This window comes from Rhinopithecus roxellana, chromosome 5 (assembly GCF_007565055.1).
Source record: "Rhinopithecus roxellana isolate Shanxi Qingling chromosome 5, ASM756505v1, whole genome shotgun sequence".
NCBI classification, from domain to species: Eukaryota; Metazoa; Chordata; class Mammalia; order Primates; family Cercopithecidae; genus Rhinopithecus; species Rhinopithecus roxellana.
The window spans coordinates 107841172-107866047 of record NC_044553.1 but is presented as its reverse complement, the minus strand read 5'-3'; the positions used below and the strand labels follow the sequence as shown (position 1 = coordinate 107866047).

The 24876-nt window shown below is 41.2% G+C and overlaps 1 protein-coding gene across 5 annotated transcripts in view; it reads right to left on the bottom strand.

The window, feature by feature from the left end:
- ADAMTSL3 (ADAMTS like 3) overlaps positions 1 to 24876 on the bottom strand; it is a 421728-nt gene that overhangs the window by 58980 nt on the left and 337872 nt on the right. For all 5 annotated transcript variants that reach the window (XM_030931695.1, XM_030931696.1, XM_030931693.1 and 2 more), the window contains exons 20-21: positions 16044 to 16197; positions 3729 to 4800 (exon numbers count right to left, since the gene is read on the bottom strand). In XM_030931695.1, the coding sequence (XP_030787555.1) occupies positions 3729 to 4800; positions 16044 to 16197 (1226 nt within the window). The remainder of the gene's footprint in view (positions 1 to 3728; positions 4801 to 16043; positions 16198 to 24876) is intronic.

Below are 24876 nucleotides of genomic sequence, written 5' to 3'. Positions count from 1 at the left end.
TATGTTTGTATGATTTAGCAATTCTCAAATAATGCCTTTGTTTTGTAGGTTTCAGCGTAACAGTCCAGTGAGAAATCATTGAGATCAGAAATAGCTGAGCATGCATGAACCTTACATGACAGGTGGGGCCACTGGGTACCTAGCCTGGATCTGTCCCTGGGCTGGAGAACCACCAGGTTGAATTCTGTAACAGATCTGACCTTGGCCTCTGCTGCGTAATCTTACTCTTAAGTTGAAGTAATAACAAAGTTGATCTTTCTACAGGCACCACCTCTAATTGATCCACCCACAACCTTCTCTTCATAGTTGAGATTTCTTACTCAATTGGCATCCAAACAGTACTCCATGCCTACACAGTTTCTCTCACTGGATAGAGGCTTTCAGGAACATAATTCCATTTCTCAATTACTTCAATTGAAAAGATTTTTAAGATTCAGAAAGTATATTTAAGGATGAGAACCTTTGTTATGTAAAGGGAATTAAACATAAACTGAACAAATTAATTGGGTAAGTTTCAGAGGAAAAATAGAAACGAAAATGGATCTTATTATCTTAAAAATTAAAAACAAAACCTTTTACTGGACATACAAAATTGCTTCTGTTTTGAATGGTTGATCCTTAAAGGATGTAGAAACACATCTGAGGAGGATGTACCATGTCAAAACTTCTTTATACAAGCTCCAGGAGTCTCAGCCTGATAAAGTTATGTTAATTCCATTCCATCAAGTCAATCTATTTAAAATGAACTCAATTCAACAAATATTTATTTAAACTGACCAGGCTCCTCTATATCACTGTAGTACTTATATGTCCATAGGTCAACAGATCACTTCAACCTCTCAGCCTCTATTTCCTTACAATTTATACAATGGATTACTGAAACAAGTTAGCAGTTTTCAAAGTGTGGTCCATGAACCCCTAGAAGTCCATGAGGTCAAAGCTAGTTTTGTAATAATACGAAGCCATTAATTTGCCTTTTTAAAAACGGTACTGACCTTTGCACTGAGAGTGCAAAGACAGTGTTGGTAAGACTGCTGGCACCTTAGCATGAACCAAGACAGTGGTATGGAAGTGTGCCAGTAATCACTGTATTCTTGACTACTATGTTTTACTTGCTGAAAAAAAAAAAAAATGCCAGTTTCCCTTAAGCATGTCCTTAATGGCCGGGCACGGCAACACATGCCTGTAATCCCAGCACTTTGGGAGGCCGAGGTGGGTGGATCACTTGAGATCAGGAGTTTAAGATCAACCTGGCCAACATGGTGAAACCCTATCTCTACTAAAAATACAAAACATTAACTGGGGGGGGGGGGGGTGTGCACCTGTAATCTCAGTTATTTAGGAGACTGAAGAAGGAGAATCACTTGAAACCAGGAGGCAGAGGTTGCAGTAAGCTGAGATCGCACCACTGCACTCCAGCCTGAGTGACAAAGCAAGACTCTGTCTCAATAAAGAAAAGGAAAAAAAAGAATGTCCTTAATGAAGTAGTAAAAGATATTAATCTTACTAAATCTCGACCCTTGAGTACATGTTTTTCATATCCCATATGACACAATGGGAAGTACACACAAAGCACTTCCACTGCATGCTGAAGAACTAATAGCTTCTTTCATGGAATATGATTTTTACTTGAATATGACAAAAAAAAGTCCACACTATGATTTAAAGTTGGGTATTTGGTAGATATATATATATTTTAAATGAGCTGGCCAATTCAATGACACAACTGACAATATTTGTTGCCAATGATGAAAAAGTTTTGATGTGAAAATTAGAATTTTGGAAAACTGGTATCCACCACTGTAAGCCTGACACCTTCCCAAAACTTAAAGACATTTTTTGATGAGATACATGGTGATTTTTTTTAATGTGTATTTTTTTACATTGCATAATGAAATGTACCAACATTTGGAAGGTCTGTATCACTCAGTGAGCCAATATTTTCCAAATGACCAATTTATGGTGTTACAAAATCTTGTATGGGTAAAAAATCTATTCAAAATGCAAGAAAAAAACAGCAGATTTCATTAAACAGAGTACCAACATTTCATTAATATAGTTTCAGATTGCACATTTCACCTAACCTTTGAGAAATTACCCTTTGTCTAGTTTTAGTGTAGAATTAAAGAGTATCCACAATTATCTCAAAAGATATTAAAATATTCTTTCTCTTCCAGCTAACACATTTGTATAACACACATTTCTTTTCTCCAAATACTTTAACTAAAACAACATTTCACAACAGATGCGGAAATAAGAATCCAGCTGTCTTCTTTTATTATGCCAGACATTAAAGAGATCTGCAAAGATGGAAAGCAATTCCACTGTTACCAGTAATTTTGGTGGTGGGGGGATGGTTTTCAAAAAGTATGTTCTTTGTGTGAACATGTTATGGGCCCATTATTTTTTCTAAATAGATTAATGGAGATATTTTCAGTGTTTCTTGGTTTTAATTTCTAGTGAAGTAAATAGCAATAGATACAACTCACATTTATAAAAGCTCTTTAGGCTCCTCAATCATTTAAAAATTTTAAAGAGTCTAAGACCAAAAGCTCTGAGAACTGCTATGTTTTAAGATTTATTCTACTTCTAAAATTTCATTGTACTCTTGTGTTCAGAGTTCTAGCATTAAAAATTCAAAAATTATACTTTTTCTACCTTTTTAAGATATAGCCTAATAATTTATTTAAAAAACTGAATTTAACCTAAGTTTTTTCTGATGTTTCACATACGAGGCTCAATGCACAAAAGACATGATAAAAGTAAAACTTGCGTTTTGAAAGCACCTTATGATATACAAAACGGTTTCACATCTGCTGTGTTATCTGTGTCTCTTAACAATCTCTAAAGGCAGATAAGGTACAGCTGGAGCTCTTAAATGTGAATCAAAAGAAGGCACAAGGACTATAGTCCTCTGTATACAAACAAGAAGATTTGAAGACAATAAAGAATGCAAAAGTAAATTAGTATCTGTTACGTAAAATAAAGGAAATGTGACATTTTTACACTGGCATAGATAGAGATCAGAATAATATATGACTTAATATTGTGTTTTGAACATCTCAAAACACTTTTATTTTTGGATTGTATGACATTTAAAAATTACATGATAATAGAACACTACTTCAGATACCCAAGCTTTCGACTAAGGCTACTTATTTGTGTGATACTCAAATACCACTGGCAGTATTCAAGAGATATGGCCCTCGGTTCTGACTGGCCATGAAGTAGTCATGGGATTCTGCTTCTCAATGACCTCATCAGAAAGGTTAACCCCTGCCCCTGCCAACCTCATGGGGCTGATGTGAGCTCAAATGAGATACCATGTCTTGTAGACATGGAAGAGCTCTGTAAATTCTGATTTGCAGCTCCAACATAATGTAGGATTACTGCTAGTAAGCTTACTTTTAAAATGCTCTTATATTGATTTTATTTTTAAATGCTAAGTGCTGAGTAAAGGGGGAGTGTACACATGCTTAAACTTATTCTTGCTGGATCCAGTCTTATATCACACCTCTATAATAGTGATTGGGATGATATGGCGGTTGAATTTAAAAATTCCAATGCATATGTCAAAAACACATCCTAACATTTTTAAGTTTCTTTCCTAAAGAATCCTGTTGGAAACACATGCCTAGGAGAGGAATTTGAAAATATTTTCAAGAAAACTGGAATAGCCATTAAGAAGGTAGTGCAAAAAATGAATACTGCATTCTTATTTTACTTACTTTACTGAAGGCTGTAACAAGGTCCCATCCTTGGTCCATGTATATGTGGCCTCACCAGGGGTAATAAGGTCACACAGTATATTGATGACCTCTGTCCTTTTTGTAATGTATACTGTATTTCCAATCCTGGAATTTATCGTTTTATTAAATGAAATTGAGGGAGGTTGGCTTTGCCTCATGAGAACAGGTCTTTTCAGCTTGAATGTCAGCTTGCCTGAGTTTTTTGCATTCGAGCTTTGGGACACACTTCCTGTTTCCCCCCTGAGCTGAGCAGCAGGAGGCATCTCTTCCTGGATGCCCCACCACTGCATGTGTGTTGGCTGTGCCTTGGCTAATTCGACCACCAGCTGATATATTAGTTGGGACGCAAGATCATCGCTGACCTCTCCGGTTTCCATGAGCTGACTCATGTTTCTTATCAGCTCATCAAACTGGGCTGTATCCATGCTATATGCTCCTTGTTTAACTGCTGCTTCAAACTGCTTATTCTTCAACTCCCAGGAGTTGGTGTTTCCTGCAGAACTGCTGCAGTGGCCTAACAGAGCTCTCAAGAAAGGCTGGTTACTAATGTAGTCATCATCCAGATAAAGGTCATTTTTGTTATTCCACATTTGCCTCATTTTATGCCATGTGACTCCCAAATTATTGGCTTCATTGTGGTCCATCCCAGGATATTCCCTCATAGGCTCCCTGAGGGTTGGGCGTGCGATGAGCCGGTTGTCAGTACCAATGAGCTTGAGCACAACGGTTTCCTGTGCAGAGCCTGCAATGCACCGGTACACGCCAATGTCAGGGGTGGCAAGACTGTGGATTTTTAGTGAGCCTGACTTGGTGATGCCAAGCCGTTTGGAGTTCTGCAGGCAATGGCCATCCTTCTCCCACTGGATCAGAGATTTCTGGAATCGTCGCACTGGGCACTTAATAATCACGGATGTGTTGGGCAGCAAATAGGCTCTGCTACCAATGGTCAGGTTAATACGCTTCTCTTCCCTTGTCTGAATGTACACTCTCTGGACACTGAGGATCTGAGGACCCTGCTCACCAAGTTTTGTCTTCATCTCTGATTTGATTTCTCCAAGAAAAAAAAGAAAGAAAATACAAACAAACATCTAAAAAATACAGACTTTTTGACAGTAATCTTTCAAGGCTGCTACAGGCTAACAAATGTTATCTTTTTTTACCATTTTAAAACATTCAAGAATCAAACCATGAATAATATTATACATCCACAGATTGGGGTAAATTTCATAACTATCTAGTACTTTAGTGGCAAAGAATGCAAGTGTGGGTGAGTTGCATGAAAATGTGTAAGTTATTTGACAAAACCCTGGTTTTGGGAGGCAGGAGGTTAAATGATTTGGTGAAATGTAGGGAATAGTTATTTCTAGATTTGAGGAATATTTGTTCTAGGCCATGCTTATATAATGGCTCCATAATTACCCAGCCTCTGGGTACATGTTTCCATCAATAAGGGTCTGATATGTCAGGTCTCTATCTGGCAGAGAGGCCCTCTGGCTTAGAGCCATAGGTACCCCAAATCTGAGGGAGGAAGTGAGAGTGGGAATGTGAGCGAAATATTTGAACGGTCTGAACGGAGGCTGAGGTTGGCCAGCTGCAGAATATAACCCAAATATGTCGATTAAGCTACCATGGGGGTCTGAGGAAGCAATGGGGAGCCGTGATCAAAAAAGAACAGGTGGCATAAGCAGTTTGAAGCCAGATAAATCTGAGCTTGAATCTTAGCTCTGCCACTTGGACAAATTCTTTCATCTCTCGAAGCCTCAGTTTTCTCACCTGTGAAATGTGGATAATATTAGTGCTTTCATTGGGAGGGAAGTAAAAATTAAGTTGGATTGTTTATATCAAGTGCACAGCACAGTAGCGGGCACATAAAGAGCTCTCATACATAACTGCTGTGACTACTGACCTGGTGACAAGGGTAGGGGCAGCCAATTAACAGCAGGGCAGACTGACAGGGAAGAGAGATGGGGTTGGCTTTCACCTGTTCCTGGGCATCAACTCCTCTTAATGGGCTAGGCCCAAAGACAATACTTCTCAGATTCTGTCCCCAAGAGGAGTATTTCTCTCCCTTGTTTCACCTGAGGGAAGACTCAATGTGTTCTGGTAGGCGTGGGAGAAGGAGGACGGTGATATGGGTGGAAGTCTGGATCCTCTTTGATGATGTATTTAGGTTCCCGAGCAGATTGTAGAGTGTAGGATGGAGAACTTGGAAGCACTAGTGAGTGGCAGAAGAGATGTTGGACTCACGTCAAGAATATTGCTGGATTTAGAAGGTCATGCAATTGGGACCTCATTTACCTTGTGGGACCCCAGTTACAGCTCCTCCTTGTTGTAGCACAGGCTGGGAGAAGGAGCAGATTGAGACTCCTCTTTCATAGCCTTCTCAGGCCCTTGGCACTGGCTACAGTGTGTTTATTGGCACCCTGATAACTGAGAATAACTGAAGTCTTCTTGGATGCTCATGAGCCCTTTGAAGTCTGGCTGCCTATTGGGGTTTCGTGGTGTCAACAGGTTCAGGGAAACAACAGAGGTGAACCCATAATTTCTGTGGTAGAGAATGTTCTTGGTGAAAGACATGCATAATTTGTTTGTATACAAATTCCATACAGATGCAATTGGTAGGTCAGGCCTATGGTCTCAGGATGGGTCCAGGGTTCTGCTTGAAAATACTGTTACATCATCTCTAAGGGGAGCTGGTGGCCTGCCACATACAAACTTTTACTTGTTGGGAGACAGAGTATCCACAAAGTATGTCAAATGGCATCAGCCAGTTAAGGCATGTAAATTTCCCCTTATTTGGCTAGAATACCATTTTGAACTTTCTACTGTTCAACTATCAAAAGCTGAAAAAAATGTATGGAAGACTCCTTGTTAAATTTATAGTCAATCCATTACTATAGATAATATAGACGGTGTTCAAAATACTAAATCTTCACAGCAAGGGCTCAATCAACCAAATGTGTCTGGCTGTAGCACTGGAACAGGGTCTTGGAGGCCTTCTATGGCATGAAGTGTTACTCCCATAGTTGTTCAATTACGGACAAGTCAGGCGGTTACTGGCAGAGTGGCCCGAGCAGGTGAGAAATGGTCATGGGGTTCAGGCAGAGGTTATTTACTAATTCCTTTTTTTCTGACCATATTTTAAGAACCAGTATGGACATACTGGTATGTGCAGGTTCAATATCAACTCTGACCATAGATGTTCTAAAAAAATGGCTCTCAAACTTTGCTATTTGCTAGAATCACCTGTTATTGTTAGTATTCATTAATCTCAGTATCCTGGGTCCCATCCCCAGAAATTCTGACTTACGGGGAACAGCCAAGGAATCAGAATTTTTTAAAGTTCCCCAGGTGACTGAAATGTGCAGCCAAGTTTGAGGACCATTGCCCCAGCATGTACCACTGAATTAAGCCAAAGCAGTAGAGAAAGGCAATCCTGACCCAATTTCTTTCACTGAAAGACAATTTGATAGGAAGCTGCTGGTCAAGAGGGAAGGGAAAATAGGAAGCAGCATCTGTGTTGTCTGTGAGCACATTCTAGACTTCACAATGTCCAGTGTATTCTGCAAGAGGATCATGGGAGGGTTTCTTTCTGGTTTTAGCATCAGGAATCATTATACTGTACTCTGAGTAATTAGCTCATTTCCTATCTAATGAATACTAAACTATGTAACTGGCAAGGCTGCCTTTTTCAAGATGGCTGTTATAGCAAGTTTGGAGCCAAATTAGTGCCTACATGTAAAAGGAATATAAAATTCAAGACACGATCACATATTAACATTGTTTGTTCTCCTTTTTTTATTACTCACCTGCTTCTATTTTTATTAATCAGATTGCATATTATGAACACTTAGAAGCGGCCTACTGTTGTAACAAGGCAGAGTATGCCTACCTATGTAACTATCATTATTATTTAAAAAGATCCAGGTGGCCACTGTCTGGCTATGGGCGTTTCAGTGGTGGACAACAGAAAAGATGGATGTGCACATGGATGGCTTTGTAACTCACTCTTCTCAAGCAGAGCATAAACTGTGTTCAGTCAAACTTTTGAATTAACACAACTGAGGAATGTGTGGAGATCGACTGTTTCAAGGTAGCAGTGGCTGCTACAGATGGGGTGGAAGCTTGAATGTCCTTGCTCTCACTGGGATGGTGCGGAAGCCCATGGGGAAACATCTAAACAGCTCAAGCTGTGGATGATCTGAGACTAACATGAGGCCCACAAAGCATCCTGGTGCCCTGGGACCAGCAGGGAAGTGGGTTCCAATGATGCTCAGGTCCACTGGTACCACATGTCCCTCAGCTGAGCTTGGGGCTTAAAGTTGATGAGATTCTGACTCTTTCTAAGGTAGGCCATGAAGCCTCAGGTGGTGGGCAGTGCGTAGCCTTGGTGAAGAGCCTGCCCAAATGGTGGGGGAAGCACAGGAGAAGCCCAGCTTTTCCCTCTGGCTGCATGCCCATTTACTGGAAGGCAGGCCTTATGGTCCCAGCTGGTCCCTTTCCCAACTCTGCTTTGGCCATTGCTCACACTAGGGTATGGGGCATTTTGACTGGCAGGTGTGCCTGGGGAGTAAACTGGGATTCCAGCTAGAGATTGAAACTCATGGGCTCTGCCAGGCTGCCAGGTTCCACAGTTTGAGTCAATTCCTCTCTTGGGGCTCCTGTGAGTTCCTTGAGAGAAGTGCCTGGAGCATGGCATCATCGAACATAGTTCTTGGGCAAGAAACTGGTCTGGTTTAGGGTGACCCTCCTCTCTCATCTAGGGATGCCCCAAAACAGCAACACTGGCCAAGCCTGATTAGGCAGGGGCATCATGCACTCTGCAGACAGTGACCAGGTACCAACTGCAGCACCCTCCTGAACGGGCTGCTGGGCTGTGCGAGAGTATCAACCCATCCCTCCACCTCTCCCACTGTGCTAGATGTGAGAAATGCCACATTCTAGAAAATGAAATGAGCTTTCTTCTGTAAGTCCTCTTTCTGGGTCTTTGTGTCAGCCTGCCACACCCAGTCAAGGCCAGTTCCAGGTGCCCAAGGCCATCTATGGCCATGGTCTCAGCTCCTTGCTTGCTGAGTCCTGCCTTTACTCTAGTTTTCTACCCCAAGCCATCTGGCTGGATATTTCTGCATGGTCTTGGCAGCACTTGCTCTGGCCATGACACAGCATCAAAACCTTCCTATTACCCTGCTGGAACCCTGGCCTCTCAGGAACCAGTCCTGAATATGACTGCTGGACTTGTGCTGGTTTCCACTCCTCCCAATAGGAGTAAAGATCTGACAAGCTCATTTGAAGCTGTGCCAAGAACCTGGGCAGATACTCTGGATTCTCTTCAGGCTTCTCTGAACTGAAGAGGAGGCTGCCAGGGATGCTGTGGGTGGATTCCGAAATGAGCAGTGGAGGCCCCTGAGGCCCATGGAGGCCCAGCTACAGTAAATTCAGGTTGTTTCTGTGGTACTCTTCCACCAATTTCAGTCTGGCTTCTGCTCCCAACACCACACTAAATGTTACTTGGAAAAGACAACCAAGGGCCCCCTAGTGACAAATTCAATGCCTTCTCTTCAATATTCTTGACTGTCTTAGGGCATATGGCACCTTTAATCACTCACTTCATGAAAAAGTCTCTCCTCCCTAAGTTTTCTTTTAACCTTTTTTTTTTCTGGTCCTTTCTGACCACCATTGCCAGTACCCAGCTGGCTGTTTCTACCCCTCAGGTGCCAATGCAGGGCCACTTTCTCTCTTGCTCTATGCTTTTCCTTGGATGATTTTGTAGTTTTAACTAACAACTCTAGGTTAATGCCTTCAAGTTTATCTGTCTAGCCTAGATCTCTTTCTGGAACTCCAGACCTAATTGTCCACTTCTTGCTGGAAATCTCTTCCAGGTCCCTCAAGTTTAAATGATCATAATCTAAACCAGCGGTCCCCAACCTTTCTGGCACCAGGTACTGGTTTCATGAAAAACAGTTTTTCCACAAACCAGTTGTGGGGGCGGGGTTTGGGGGCTAGATGGTTTTAGGATGAAACTGTTCCACCTCAGATCATCAGGCATTAGATTTTCACAAGGAGCTGCAACCTAGATCCCTTACATGCACAGTTCTAATGGGTTTGTGTTCCCATTAGAAGCTAATGCCTCTGCTGATCTGACAGGAGGTGGAACTCAGGTGGTAACGCCTGCTTGCCCACTGCTCACCTCCTACTGTGCAGCTCAGTTCCCAACAGGCTACAGACCAGTATACATCTGTGGCTTGGGGGATGGGGACCCCTGAACTAAACATGTTATATGCCCCTTACCCTATCACATCCCAATTATTCTCCTCTTCTTATATTCCCCAAGTTAATGGCATCAACTTCTGCTAATTTACTCAAGCCAGAAACCAGGGAATCATCTAGATCACGGGTCTCCAACCCCCTAAGCCTCTGTTAGGAATCTGGCCTCACAGAGGAGGTGAGTGAGGCCAGTGAGCTAAGCTTCATCTGTATTTACAGCTGTTCCACATCACTGCCATTACTGCCTGAGCTCCACCTCCTGTCAGATGAGTGGTGGCATTAGATTCTCATAGGAGTGTGAGCCCTATTGTGAACTGTGCATGTGAAGGATCTAGGTTGTGGGCTCCTTATGAGAATTTAATGCCTGATAATGTGTCACTGTCTCTCATCACCCCCAGATGGGACCATCTAGTTGCAGGAAAACAAGCTCCGGGCTCTCACTGACTCTACATCATGGTGAGTTGTATAACTATTTCGTTACACATTACAATGTAATAATAATATAAAGAAAGTACATAATACATGTAATGTGCTAGAATCATCCCAAAACCATCCCCCACAACCAGTCTGTGGAAAAACTGTCTTCTATGAAACTGGTCCCTGGTGCCAAAATGGCTGTAGACCACCAATCTAGATTTCTTCCTGTCCAGTGGCATGTTGGCCCTGCCTCTCCCTGGATCACAAGTCAGTGAGACTGCTAGCAACTATTCCCGACTCTGTATTCAATGACATCACATTGGTAGCTGGAAACCAGCTATGGTGGGAGTATTTACACTATGGAAATAGGTGACCACAACAAATGATAGCTACCTCTCCCCACTCACCACCCTACTGCCGAAGCTAGCTGTTCAACATTCACAAACGCACCACCGTCCCTGCCTATAGCTCCCAACTCTCATCAGGGATCAGGAATTTAGATGACACATCTGAAACATCGTTAGAATTCATCCCCTTTGCTTCTACTCTCATGCTGTCTCACCAAGATATTGCCATATCTCCTTCACTAGACTCCCGGCCTTACTGTCATATTTACCCAATATATCTACACAGCTCTTAGAGTAAATGAACTAAAATCAAACCTGACCAAGTCACTTCCTTCTTGGATACAATTTTAACTCCTTCACATGGAGTTCAAGAGTCTCTATAGTTAACTTTGCAAGGTCTCTCTTGAACCTATGTTCTAGTCCTATGGAATTTGTTGAAGTTCTCCCAAACTTACCACTTGATTTGACACCCCCTACTTTTATCCACATTGCTCTCTTTCCCCACATTCCTCTGTGTCCACCCACATGTGGGCCTGCTGAACAGACATGTCATTCAGAAGTCTGCTCAAGAGTTCCTCCTTTGTGAAATTCTTCCTGACCTCTGCCCACCCAGTGTCACTGACCACTGCCTTCTCTTTGTTGAATGAATTGAGGCAACAAATGAGAAAAAGAAAAAGTAACACGTATGCCCTGGGACCCTGCAGAAAGTGCCGCCAGCCCAAGAGGGTGCTGGTGAGGTGGGCCTGTGCCTGGTTGGGTTTCTACAACTGTAGCTATGACAAGCAGGGATGGGTGTTACTGGAAGCAGCCAGAACTAGCAAAGCTAGAGGAGGAGTTACAGCAGAGGAGACCATATTCTAATGGTAAAGTCCAAGAGGTGTGTAGGAGGCTGGTGAACTAAAGACGCAGGCTGTGTGCCAGTACAAGGAGGGAGACCACAGGTGGGAGAGATGAGAGTAGATCTGAGATATCCCTGGGAAGGGGCAGTGACATATTTTTCTTGACATTTCAATAAAATAGGGCATGCCTGGGTTCCTCTTCCCTAATCCATCCTGCTCTCAGTACTTTGGGGAAAAATAAAAATTCTTCTTTACCAAAGCTCAGGAACCGTAAAAGTCATAATTTAAAAAATCTAAAATCAAACACTACATATTTCTGTTATCCTTCTTTTCTTTAGATGCCTCATCGAAAACCAAGACAGGTAGATTTCTAACAGCACTTTGAGAATTAACCACATCTGACATATTTAAAAAGAATGTCCATGAGTACAATTCATTCTGATAAACATGTTGGGGGATTATATAGAAAAAGACAAAACAGAACATCCAGAGGTGCTGTGTACCTACCCCATACAAGCTCATACCCTAATAGGCCAGAATATACAACACAACTTACTTATTACATTTTATCCTATGTTAAACCTATAATACAAATGAGATACAAAGACCTTAAAAATAATCAATATTTTTGAGGTTTTAGTGTGTGATTCTGAGCATTGGTTCTGAGCACTTTATAGGTATTAATTCATGATTCTCAGAACGGTCCCATGAGATAGGTATAAAGACCATTCTCATTTTACAGATGAGAAAACTGAGACCCACATAGATTAAATAACTTGCTCAGTGTCACATGATGAGGTACTGGAAGAACTAGGATTTGAACTCAGGTGAGTTAGCTTAACCACAATGTCATATTACCCTTCAGACATTAAGTGCAACTGAGAAAGCTTATTGGGGAAGGTAGGGTTTGTGTTGACCCTTCAGGAGCAGGAAGAACTTCAGTCACTAGATATGGGGACGGAAATAATTTGAACAAGGGGACTGTGCAGGGATTGTCTGGGGAGAAGCAGGCGGTGGGTGTCATTGGACTATAGGGTGTGCCGCTGGCCTATAGGGGGAGCAGAAGACATATTTCCCACCTGACTTGGACCTGCTGCACACCAAAATGGTCACAGCCAAGAAAATCACCGCTCCAAAGAGGATGGGTTTTACTTAAACCCAAGGTACCAATTAGGACACATTTTCTAGAATTGAAACCCTGGACGAAAATAAAATTGACAGCACTTACTGGGCCTGATTTTCTTGTCTATGGACCTCCTTTTATCATGGATGGGGTAGATCATACATTTCTAATCTGAGGAGGAGAAGGGGTAGATTTGAGGTGAAACAGAGAGGAAAATCAGAAGGACATTATGCCACTGTAGTCTTGATTTTCCTAGTGGAATGAAAGACAAGTTCATTGACAGAGAAATGGGTCTGTGCAGTAGTTAGGAAATAGTTGCTATGGTGAATTTCTAGGGCATTCTTAGAAAATAGGGCACAAATCCATTAATGTCCAGCTAAAATAGCATAAATATGAAACATGTCAAATTAGCATGGAGATACTGTTTTCTTTAGGAAATCCTAGTGGCTCAGGCTAGGGAACCAACCAATCAACCAACAAATCACTTGAAAAATAATACCAGTGTTGAAGCTGAGCAGGGGTCAGTGCTGGAGATTAATGAAAGGTATAAAGATTTGGTGATAGAGTTGGTTATGTGGAGGCCTAAGGAATGCCAGCTAAGGTTTTTAGGGCAAGAGCAGAAACTGGGGATAATAAGGAGTTACGGAAGAACCAGAGGTCATGGTGAGGCACTAAATAAGCAGGAGTGAGTTGAGGGTAAGGCAGAACAAGAAGCTAATTCTGAGTGCCAAGTAGTGAGGAAGTCTAAGGGGTTACCATGCCAAGGTGATAGGGTCAGTGGAATTGATGAGGTTGGGAAATTGGGGTATCAGGTGTTAGAAAGGTCATCAACACAGATATTGGTTGTCTTGGATGTTAGGAAATGTCAGAGAGAAATCATGGTCCTGGCGGTGGTGTGTCCTGAAGAAAGGTGAAGAGTGTCTTGAAGGGTCTGCACACGGTGCCTTTGAAGGTATGAAATGGGGCAATCTACATGCTAAATTTGTGATGACAGCAGGGAAATGGTGCAGAGACAGATGGGTAGAGAGGATAAGAGAAAGCCAACCTCATCTCTTGCTCTGTCATATGATGGTGAAAAGAAGAGGATGCTACGTGAAAGTGTAGAAGTAGAACACAAATTTCAGCAAGCAAGGGCTACTGATCAAAGATTATGGAGTGAGGCCAGGCTATAGCTGAAGTGGGAGCCCAGCTCAGGGTGCATTGGCTGTGCTAGGAGCATGCATTCCTGTCTCTTGTCTACCTTCATGACCTACATGTTTGGCAGGCAGGAGTGGGGTGGAGTAAAGAAGAAATATTACTATCTTTTTTTCTTGTGTTTTTTCTTTCTCCCTAAAACTTGTAATTTTCTCTGCTCCTCAATGCATGCCATAGTAATTTATAATTTCATCTTGTACCACATTGGATGCCCTAATAACCACGATGTATTCCCACATGTTATTCTGTTATTAATTCAGAGGAAGCTGCCAGTATCACTTTAATTTCACTCTCCTCTAAGGCAGTTTTTACAGTCTAGCCACACTGCTATGTAACCATCCGCAATTAATAATGATTTTTATCTGATTTGATAAGAGAGGCAGCTTGAACAAAGCATGATAGTGCGCCATATGCTACAGACACTCCTGAATTCCAGGAGACTTTACAACTTGGAATCTCAAGTTTTTGGACTCTTAAGATTTTGGAAATGTGTTCCTCAGGAAAAAAAAAAATGTTAATGTTGTCCATGAATCAGCATAGAGAGGCAGCGAAAAACATGGGTAAAAGAATCAGACAGACTTGTGGTCAAGCGGTTCAGCTGGCAGCCAGGGAGCCTTAGGCAAGTCTCATGCCTTTTCTATGTCTTGGGTTTCTCATCTCCAAATGGAGATAGTATCTGCTTCACAATGTTGTTCAGGGGACTAAATGAGATAATGCATCCAAAGAACTCCACATAGCAATTGCTCAGTAAATGTCACTACTTAAAAAAAAAAAAACTTAATTATTTTTCTTATTTTGTTTTGTGAGTTTCTCCAGGAAAGTTGTTGGTAAATTTAAGTTTTTGAAGTTCAATTTGTTCAATAAATTGAACCTATATATATGTTTTCCTCTCCTAAGGAGCATTAAAATAAGAATCATTCATTTTTAATTTTTTTCCTTACCAAAAGTTCAGGAGAGTAACTGAGATAATGAATGTTATTTTACAGGTGAGTAATTAAAGATAGTGAAAAAGTGGTAAATGAACTCCAAAACTGTTATTTCCACTATGCCTGTTCCCTGCCTCCCTTATCAACTTCCTTACCACCACTCTGCTGCCTGCTTTTCAATTGCTGTCATGGCAGGCCTCCACTTACATGTTTTAACACATAACTCTTTTTTCTTTCTTTCTTTTTTCTTTTCTTTTCTTTTTTTTTCTTTTTAGACAGAGTCTCAAACTCTGTTGCCTAAGCTGGAGTGCACTGGCGTGATCTCAGCTCACTGCAACCTCCACCTCCTGGGTTCAAGCAATTCTCCTGCCTCAGCCTCCCAAGTAGCTAATACTACAGGCGTGTGCCACAATGCCCAACTAATTTTTTGTATTTTTAGTAGAGACGGGGTTTCACCATGATCGATGGTCTCGATCTCCTGACCTCATGATCCACCCACCTCGGCCTCTCAAAGTGCTGGGATTACAGGCATGAGCCACTGCATCCGGCCCACATAACTCTTATATGAATACATATTTATGTGTAAACATACATTCTATTATGTACACTGAAAAGACAGATGAATGCTACATGCATATTAGCTTTGACTATAATGAAGCCACAATATGAACTCTTTATAGTAAGCTTATTATTCATAATTAATTGAGGTGTACAAACTGCCATTTTTAAATCAAAGTTATTTCATGTTTTATCCTTGCCGATTTTAGATTATACACCAGAAAAAATAGTTGAATGCTTAAAAATACATAGCTCTTCTACTTTTAATTAAGTCCAAATGCATTCCTAGCAAAGTGAACCAGGAGGTATTTCGGCTTAACTTCTGCAAGGAACACTCCTGAACTCTAAGCAGAAGGAATTATGGTAAAGTGGAGGACATAAATCCAAGTGAGAAAGCCTAAAAAATGCATTTCTTAAGTGGGGAGACATTTCTTAAAACAGACTTTTCTTAGAACTGTATCTTGGTCTTCCACGTTCTACTGATCGCTGCTGAAAACAACACTGAGTTCAGCCTGAGCTGCCTTACCCACAGATTAGAAATCTGTTGACATATGGAAAATAAAGACATCAGGACAAAATGAAGAGAATCAGCATATCTTGGTGAAGTGCGGACACCGCATACTTACTACTGCACTCAGGCATCTGGCAAGATCTTACAAGAGGGAGCCCTGGTAGATCCCTGCACATCATCTCACTGAGGGGGACGCGCCGGCCTTTGGCTGTCAGCCTTTGACACACCTGCTTTCTTCTCTGGATTCCAACACCACAACTGACAGAACACTGAAATGAGAGTTGTGCAACAGAGTCAAATGGAGCGTGAGCAGGCAGAACCAGCCAACAACAGCAAAGTCTCCAAGGGTGAAACAAGAGGAAATTTTCAGTACGGATGTGCCAAGAAGAAAGCCATTTCCTAGGCTTGAACATCTTTTAAGTCATGGAGAGTTTCTTCCTCCTCTCCTCCCCTTCCCTACCCTCCCTCCCTCCCTCCCTCCCTCCCTCCCTCCCTCCCTGCTTGCTTGCTTGCTTGCTTGCTTTCTTTCTTTCTTTCTTTCTTTTTTTCTTTCTTTCTTTCTTTTTCTTTCTTTCTTTTCTTTCTTCTTTCTTTCTTTCTTTCTTTCTCTCTCTCTCTCTCTCTCTCTCTTTCTTTCTTTCTTTCTTTCTCTTTCCTTCAGTCATGTCCTGTCTACCGCCCTCCCCCTCCCTCCATCTCACTCTTTCTTTTGGAGATAGTAAGTAATTTCCAGTAATTTATTACTGTGGGATTTTTTTTGGCATTGCAATTAATATCTAATTTATTTTTTAGCCATTCATTCATACAGTAAAATGATTTTGATTTTATTTTTTATTTTCATTTTTAAAATTTGACCCTTTTAATAGTTTTATTGAGGTGTAATTGATATATACATGTCTAATGTGTACAATGTGATGGGTTTGGGCTTAATGCAAACACCATGATACCATTACCACAATCGGAGTAACAGACATATCTAACACTTACCGAAGTTCTCTTTTGTTTTTTGTTGCCTGTTTTGTTTTATTTATGATTAGAACACTTCACATAAGATTTACCTTCTTAATGTATTTTGAATTTCACACTACTTATTGTTAACTATGTTTTACCGCAGATCTCTAGAACTTATTCAGCTAGTATAATTGAAACTTTATAACCATTTAACAACTCCCCATTTTCCCCATTCCCCCAGTCTGGGGAAACCACTATTGTATTCTCTGCTTCTGAGTTTGACAATTTTAGATACCTTATGTAATGGAATCATGCAACATTTCTTTTTCCCTAACTGGCTTATTTCACTTAGCATAATGTCCTCTAGGTTCATCCATCTTGCAACAAATGGCAGGGTTTCCTACTTTTTTAAGGCTGTAAAATATTTCATTGTATGTATACACAGTACCATATTTTCTTTATCCATTCATCTGCCTATGGGCATGTCCATTGTTTGTTTGCTTGTTTTTTGAGATGGATTCTTCCTCTGTCACCCAGGCTAGAGTGTAGTGGCACGATCTCAGCTCACTGCAACCTCTGCCTCCCGGACTCAAGTGATTCTCCTGCCTCAGCCTCCCAAGTAGTTGGGATTATAGGCGCTCGCCACTGCACCTGGCTACTTTTTGTATTTTTAGTAGAGACAGGGTTTCATCATCTTGGCCAGACTGGTCTCAAACTCCTGACCTCGTGATCCACCCACCTCGGCCTCCCAAAGTGCTGGGATTACAGGTGTGAGACACCTCGCCTGGCCTTTTTAAAATTATTATACTTTAAGTTCTGGGATACCTGTGTAGAACATGCAGGTTTGTTATACAGGTACACATGTGCCATGGTGGTTTGCTGCACCCATCAACCTGTCATCTACATTAGGTATTTCTTCTAATGCTATCCCTCCCCTAGCCCCCACCCCCTGACAGGCCCCAGCATGTGATGTTCCCCTTCCTGTGTCCATGTGTTCTCATTGTTCAACTCCCACTTATGAGTGTGAACGAGTGGTTTCTGGTTTTCTGTTCCTGTGTTAGTTTGCCGACAATGATGGTCTCCCAGTTTCATCCACGACCCTGAAAAGGACATGAACTCATCCTTTTTTATGGTTGCATAATATTCCATGGTATTCCACATTTTCTTTATCCAGTCTATTATTGATGGCCATTTGCGTTGGTTCCAAGTATTTGCTATTGTGAACAGTGCTGCAATAAACATATGTGTGCATGTGTCATTATAGTAGAATGACTTATAATCCTTTGGGTATATACTCAGTAATGGTATTGCTGGGTCAAATGGTGTTTCTGGTTCTAGATCCTTGAGGAATTGCCACACTGTCTTCCACAATGGTTGAACTAATTTATACTCCCACCAACAGTGTAAAAGCATTCCTGTTTCTCCATATCCTCTCCAGCATCTGTTATTTCCTGGTTTTTTAATGATCATCATTCTAATTGGCATGAGATGGTATCTCATTGTGGTTTTGATTTGCTTTTCTCTAATGACCAGTGATGGTGAGCTATTTTTCGTATGTTTGTTGGCTGCATAAATGTCTCCTTTTGAGAACTATCTGTTCATATCCTTTGCCCACTTTTTGATGAGGGTGTTTTTCTTTTATTCTCGTAAATTTGTTTAAATTCCTTGTAAATTCTGGATATTAGCCCTTTGTCAGATGGATAGGTTACAAACATTTTCTCCCATTCTGTAGGTTGCCGGTTAGTCTGATGAGAGTTTCTTTTGCTGTGCAGAAGCTCTTTAGTTTAAATAGATCCCATTTGTCAATTTTGGCTTTTGTTGCCATTGCTTTTGGTATTTTAGTCATGAAGTCTCTGCCCATGCGTACATCCTGAATGGCCCTGCCTAGTTTTTCTTATAGGGCTTTTATGGTTTTAGGTCTTATGCTTAAGTCTTTAATACATTTTAAGTTAATTTTTGTATAAGGTATAAGGAAGGGGTCCAGTTTCAGTTTTCTGCATATGGATAGCCAGTTTTCCCAATACCATTTATTAAATAGGGAATCCTTTCCCCATTGCTTGTTTCTGTCATGTTTGTCAAAGGTGATTGTAGATGTGTGGCATGATTTCTGATTCTGATCTCTGTTCTGTTCCATTGGTCTATCTCTCTGTTTTGGTACTAGTACCATGCTGTTTTGGTTACTGTAGCCTTGTAGTATAGTTCGAAGTCAGGTAGCATGATGCCTCCAGCTTTGTTCTTTCTGCTTAGGATTGTCTTGGCTACACAGGCTCTTTTTTGGTTCCACATGAACTTTAAAGTAGTTTTCTCTAATTCTGTGAAGAAAGTCAAAGGTAGTTTGATGGAGATACCATTGAATTTATAAATTACTTTGGGCAGTATGGCCATTTTCACTATATTGATTCTTCCTATCCATGAGCATAGAATGTTTTTCCATTTGTTTGTGTCCTCTCTTATTTCCTTGAGCAGTGGTTTGTAGTTCTCCTTGAAGAAGTCCTTCACATCCTTGTAAGTTGTATTCCTAGGTACTTTATTCTTTTTGTAGCAATTGTGAATGTGAGTTCACTCATGATTTGGCTCTCTATTTGCCTATTATTGGTGTATAGAAATGCTTGTGATTTTTGTGATTTTTGCACATTGATTTTGTATCCTGAGACTTTGCTGAAGTGGCTTATCAGTGTAAGGAGATTTTGGGCTGAGATGATGGGGTTTTCTAAATATACAATCATGTCACCTGCAAACAGAGACAATTTGACTTCCTTTCTTCCTATTTGAATACACTTTATTACTTTCTCTTGCCTGGTTGCCCTGGTCAGAATTTCCAATACTATGTTGAATAGGACTGGTGACAGAGGGCATCCTTGTCTTGTGCTGGTTTTCAAAGGGAATGCTTCCAGCTTTTGCCCATTCAGTATGGTACTGGCTGTGGGTTTGTCATAAATAGCTCTTATTATTTTGAGATACATTTCATCAATACCTAGTTTATTGAGAGTTTTTAGCATGAAGGGGTGTTGAATTTTATCAAAGGCCTTTTCTGCATCTATTGAGATAATCATGTGGTTTTTGTCATTGGCTCTGTTTATGCAAGGTATTATGTTTATTGATTTGCTTATGTTGAACCAACCTTGCATCCCAGCGATGAAGCTCACTTGATCGTGGTGGATAATCTTTTTGATGTGCTGCTGGATTCAATTTGCCAGTATTTTATTGAAGATTCTCACATCAATGTTCGTCAGGGATATTGGCCTGAAATTTTCTTTCTTTGTTGTTGTGTTTCTGCCAGGTTTTGGTATCAGGATGATGCTGGCCTCATAAAATGAGTTAGGGAGGAGTCCCTCTTTTTCTATTGTTTGGAATAGTTTCAGAAGGAATGGTACCAGCTCCTCTTTGTACCTCTGGTGGAATTTGGCTATGAATCTGTCTGGTCCTGGGCTTTTTGTGGTTTGTAGGCTATTAATTACTATCTCAATTTCAGAACTTGTTATTGGTCTATTCAGGAATCTGACTTTTTCCTGGTTGTCTTGGGAGGGTGTATGTGTCCAGGAATTTATCCATTTCTTCTAAATTTTCTAGCTTATTTGCATAGAGGTGTTTATAGTATTCTCTGATGATAGTTTTGTATTTCTGTGGGATCAATGGTGATATCCCCTTTATCATTTTTTATTGTGTCTATTTGATTGTTCTCTTTTCTTCTTCATTGGTCTGGCTAGATTTGCAAATCTTTTCAAAAAACCAGCTCCAGGATTCATTGATTTTTTGAAGAGTTTTTCATGTCTCTGTCTCTCTAAGTTCTGCTCTGATCTTAATTATTTCTTGTCTTCTGCTAGCTTTTGAATTTGTTTGCTCTTGCTTCTTTAGTTCTTTTAATTGTCATGTTAGGGTGTTGATTTTAGATCTTTTCTGCTTTCTCCTATAGGCATTTAGTGCCATAAATTTTCCTCTAAACACTGCTTTAGCTGTGTCCCAGAGATTCTGGTACATTGTGTCTTTGTTCTTATTGGTTTCAAATAACTTATTTATTTCTACCTTAATTTTGTTATTTACCCGGTAGACATTCAGGAGCAGATTCTTCAGTTTCCATGTAGTTGTGCAGTTTTGAGTGAGTGTCTCAATCATGAGTTCTAATTTGATTGCACTGTGGTCTGAGAGACTGTTTGTTATAATTTCCATTCTTTTGTATTTGCGGAGGAGTGTTTTACTTCCAATTATGTGGTCAGTTTCAGAATAAGTGTGATGTGGTGCTGAGAAGAATGTATGTTCAGTTGATTTGGGGTAGAGAGTTCTGTAGATGTCTATTAGGTCTAATTGGTCCAGAGCTCAGTTCAAGTCCTGAATATCCTTGTTAATTTTCTGCTTGTTGATCTGTCAAATGTTTACAGTAGGGTGTTAAAGTCTCCCACTATTATTGTGTGGGAGTCCAAGTCTCTTTGTAGGAACTTGCTTTATGAATCTGGGTGCTCCTGTACTAGGTGCATATATATTTAGGACAGTTAGCTCTTCTCGTTGCATTGATCTCTTTACCATTATGTAATGCTCTTCTTTGTCTTTTTTGATCTTTGTTGGTTTAAAGTCTGTTTTATCAGAGACTAGGATTGCAACCCCTGCTTTTTTTTTGCTTTCCATTTGCTTGGTAAATATTCCTCCATTCCTTTATTTTGAGCCTATGTGTGTCTTTGCATGTGAGATGGGTCTCCTGAATATAGCACACCTATGGGTCTTAACTCTTGATCCAATTTGCCAGTCTGTGTCTTTTAATTGGGGCATTTAGCCCATTTACATTTAAGGTTAATATTGTTATGTGTGAATTTGACCCTGTCATTATGATGTTAGCTGGTTATTTTGCCTGTTAGTTGATGCAGTTTCTTCATAGTGTCAATGGTCTTTACAATTTGGTATGTTTTTGCAGTGGCTGGTACCAGTTTTTCCTTTCCATGTTTACTGCTTCCTTCAGGAGCTCTTGTAAGGCAGGCCTGCTGGTGACAAAATCTCTCAGCATTTGCTCGTCTGTAAAGGATTTTATTTCTCCTTCACTTACGAACTTAGGTTGGCTGGATATGAAATTCTGGGTTGAAAATTCTTTACTTTAAAAATGTTGAATATTGGCCCCAGTCTCTTCTGGCTTGTAGGGTTTCTGCAGAGAGATCCACTGTTAGTCTGATGGGATTCCCTTTGTGGGTAACCCGACCTTTCTCTCTGGCTGCCCTTAACATTTTTTCCTTCATTTCAACTATGGTGAATCTGATGATTATGTGTCTTGGGGTTGTTCTTCTCAACGAGTATCTTTGTAGTATTCTCTGTATTTCCAGAATTTGAATGTTGGCCTTTCTTGCTAGGTTGGAGAAGTTCTCCTTGATAATATCCTGAAGAGTGTTTTCCAACTTAGTTCCATTCTCCCCATCACTTTCAGGTACACCAAACAAACGTAAGTTTGGTCTTTTCACATAGTCCCATATTTCTTGGAGGCTTTGTTTGTTCCTTTTCATTCTTTTTTCTCTAATCTTGTCTTCACACTTATTTCATTAAGTTCATCTTCAATCTCTGATAGTCTTGTTCTGCTTGATCAATTTGGCTACTGATACTTGCGTATGCTTCATGAAGTTCTCGTGCTGTGTTTTTCAGCTCCATTAGGTCACTTATGTTCTTCTCTAAACTGATCATTCTAGTTAGCAATTCCTCTAACCTTTTTTCAAGGTCCTTAGCTTCCTTGCATTGGATTAGAACATGCTCCTTTAACTTGGAGGAGTTTGTTATTACCCACCTTCTGAAGCCTACTTCTGTTAATTCGTCAAATTCATTCTTCGTCCAGTTTTGTTCCCTTGCTGGCAAGGAGTTGTGATCCTTTGCAGGAGAAAACACATTCTGGTTTTTGGCATTTTCAGCCTTTTTGTGCTGGTTTTTCCACGTCTTTGTGGATTTATCTACCTCTGGTCTTTGATGGTCTTTTGATGACCTTCAGGTGGAGTTTCTGGGGTTTCTGTGTGGACATCCTTTTTGTTGATGTTGGTGTTATTCTTTTCTGTTTGTCAATTTTCTTTCTAATAGTGAGGCCCCTCTGCTGCAGGTCTGCTGGAGTTTGCTGGAGGTCCACTCCAGGCCTGATTTGCCTGAGCATCACCAGCAGATGCCGCAGAACAGCAAAGATTGCTGCCTGTTCCTTTCTCTGGAAGCTTCATCCCAGAGGGGCACTTGCTAGATGCCAGCCAGAACTGTCCTATGTGAGGTGTCTGTTGGCCCCTACTGGGAGGTGTCTCCCCATCAGGAGGCACAGGGGTCAGGGACCCACTTGAGGAGGTAGTCTATTCCTTAGTAGAGCTCAAGCGCTGTGCTGGGAGATCTGCTGCTCTCTTCAGAGCCAGCAGGCAGGAACATTTAAGTCTGCTGAAGCTGCACCCACAGCTGCGCCTTCCCCCAGGTGCTCTGTCACAGGGAGATGAGAGTTTTTATCTATAAGCCCCTGACTGGGGCTGCTGCCTTTCTTTCAGAGATGTCCTGCCCAGAAAGGAGGAATCTAGAGAAGCAGTCTGACTACAGTGGCTTTGCCAAGCTGCAGTGGGCTCTGCCCAGTTTGAACTTCCCAGAGGCTTTGTTTACACTGTGAGGGGAAAGCCGCCTACTCAAGCCTCAATAATGGTGGATACCCCTCCCCCCATCAAGCTGGAGCATCCCAGGTCAACTTCACACTGTTGTGCTGGCAGTGAGAATTTCAAGCCAGTGGATCTTAGCTTGCTGGGCTCCATGGGGGTGGCATCTGCTGAGCTAGACCACTTGGGTCCCTGGCTTCAGCCCCCTTTCCAGGGGAGTGAACAGTTCTGTCTCGCTAGTGTTCCAGGCACCATTGGGGTATGAAAAAAACCTCCTGCAGCTATCTTGGTGTCTGCCCAAACAGCTGTCCAGTTTTGTGCTTGAAACCCATGGGCCCTGATGGTACAGACACCTTAGGGAATCTCCTGGTTTGTAGGTTGTGAAGACCATGGGAAAAGCATAGCACCTGGGCCGGAGTGCACCATTCCTCACGGCACAGTCCCTCATGGCTTCCCTTGACTAGGGAAGGGACTTCCCTGACCGTCTTGTACTTCCCGGATGAGGAGACGGTCCACCCTGCTTCAGCTGGCCCTCCATGGGCTGCACCCCCTGTATAACCAGTCCCAATGAGACGAGCTGGTACCTCTGTTGGACATACAGAAGTCACCCACCTTCTGTGTTGATCTCTCTGGGAGCTACAGACCAGAGCTATTCCTATTTGGCCATCTTGCCAGCCATGGCTGATTTTGATTTTTAAATACTCATTACAAAGTATCCAAGAAATACAAACGTATAAAAAGGAAAGTTTAAAAAAAATCACCCAAACTGCCATATATAAAGTAACATGAATAGTGATAACCAGTGTGTATACATGCAATTTCAACTTAAAAATGTAATGCAATTTTATGAGGTATATTAGAAAAAAAGAAATTAAAGTAAAATAAGAGTTGTTGAACGTTTGATATTTTTTAAACCATGATTAATTCCCAAAAGAACACTCTAAAGTTAATAAAGAAGATTAAATAAACCAATAAGAGATTTGGATAGTTATTTTTAATGACATTTTGACTTAGGACAGTATTTATTGACTTGCTACTAAGAAGGATGAGGAAATAAGCACACTTACATTTCCTCTACTGTATTAGTCCAATCTCATGTTGTTAATAAAGACATACCCAAGACTGGGTAAGTTATAAAGGAAAGAGGTTTAATAGACTCACAGTTCCATGTAGCTGGGGAAGCTTCACAATCATGGCAGAAGATGAAGGAAGGGCAAAGGGATGTCTTACATGGCAGCAGGCAAGACAGAATGAGAGCCAAGCGAAAAGGGAAACCCCTTATAAAATCATCAGATCTCGTGAGACTTATTTACCGCCACAAGAACAGTATGAGGGAAACTGCCCCCATGATTCAATTATCTCCAACTGGGTCCCTCCCACAACCCATGTGAATTATGGGAGCTACAATTCAAGATGAGA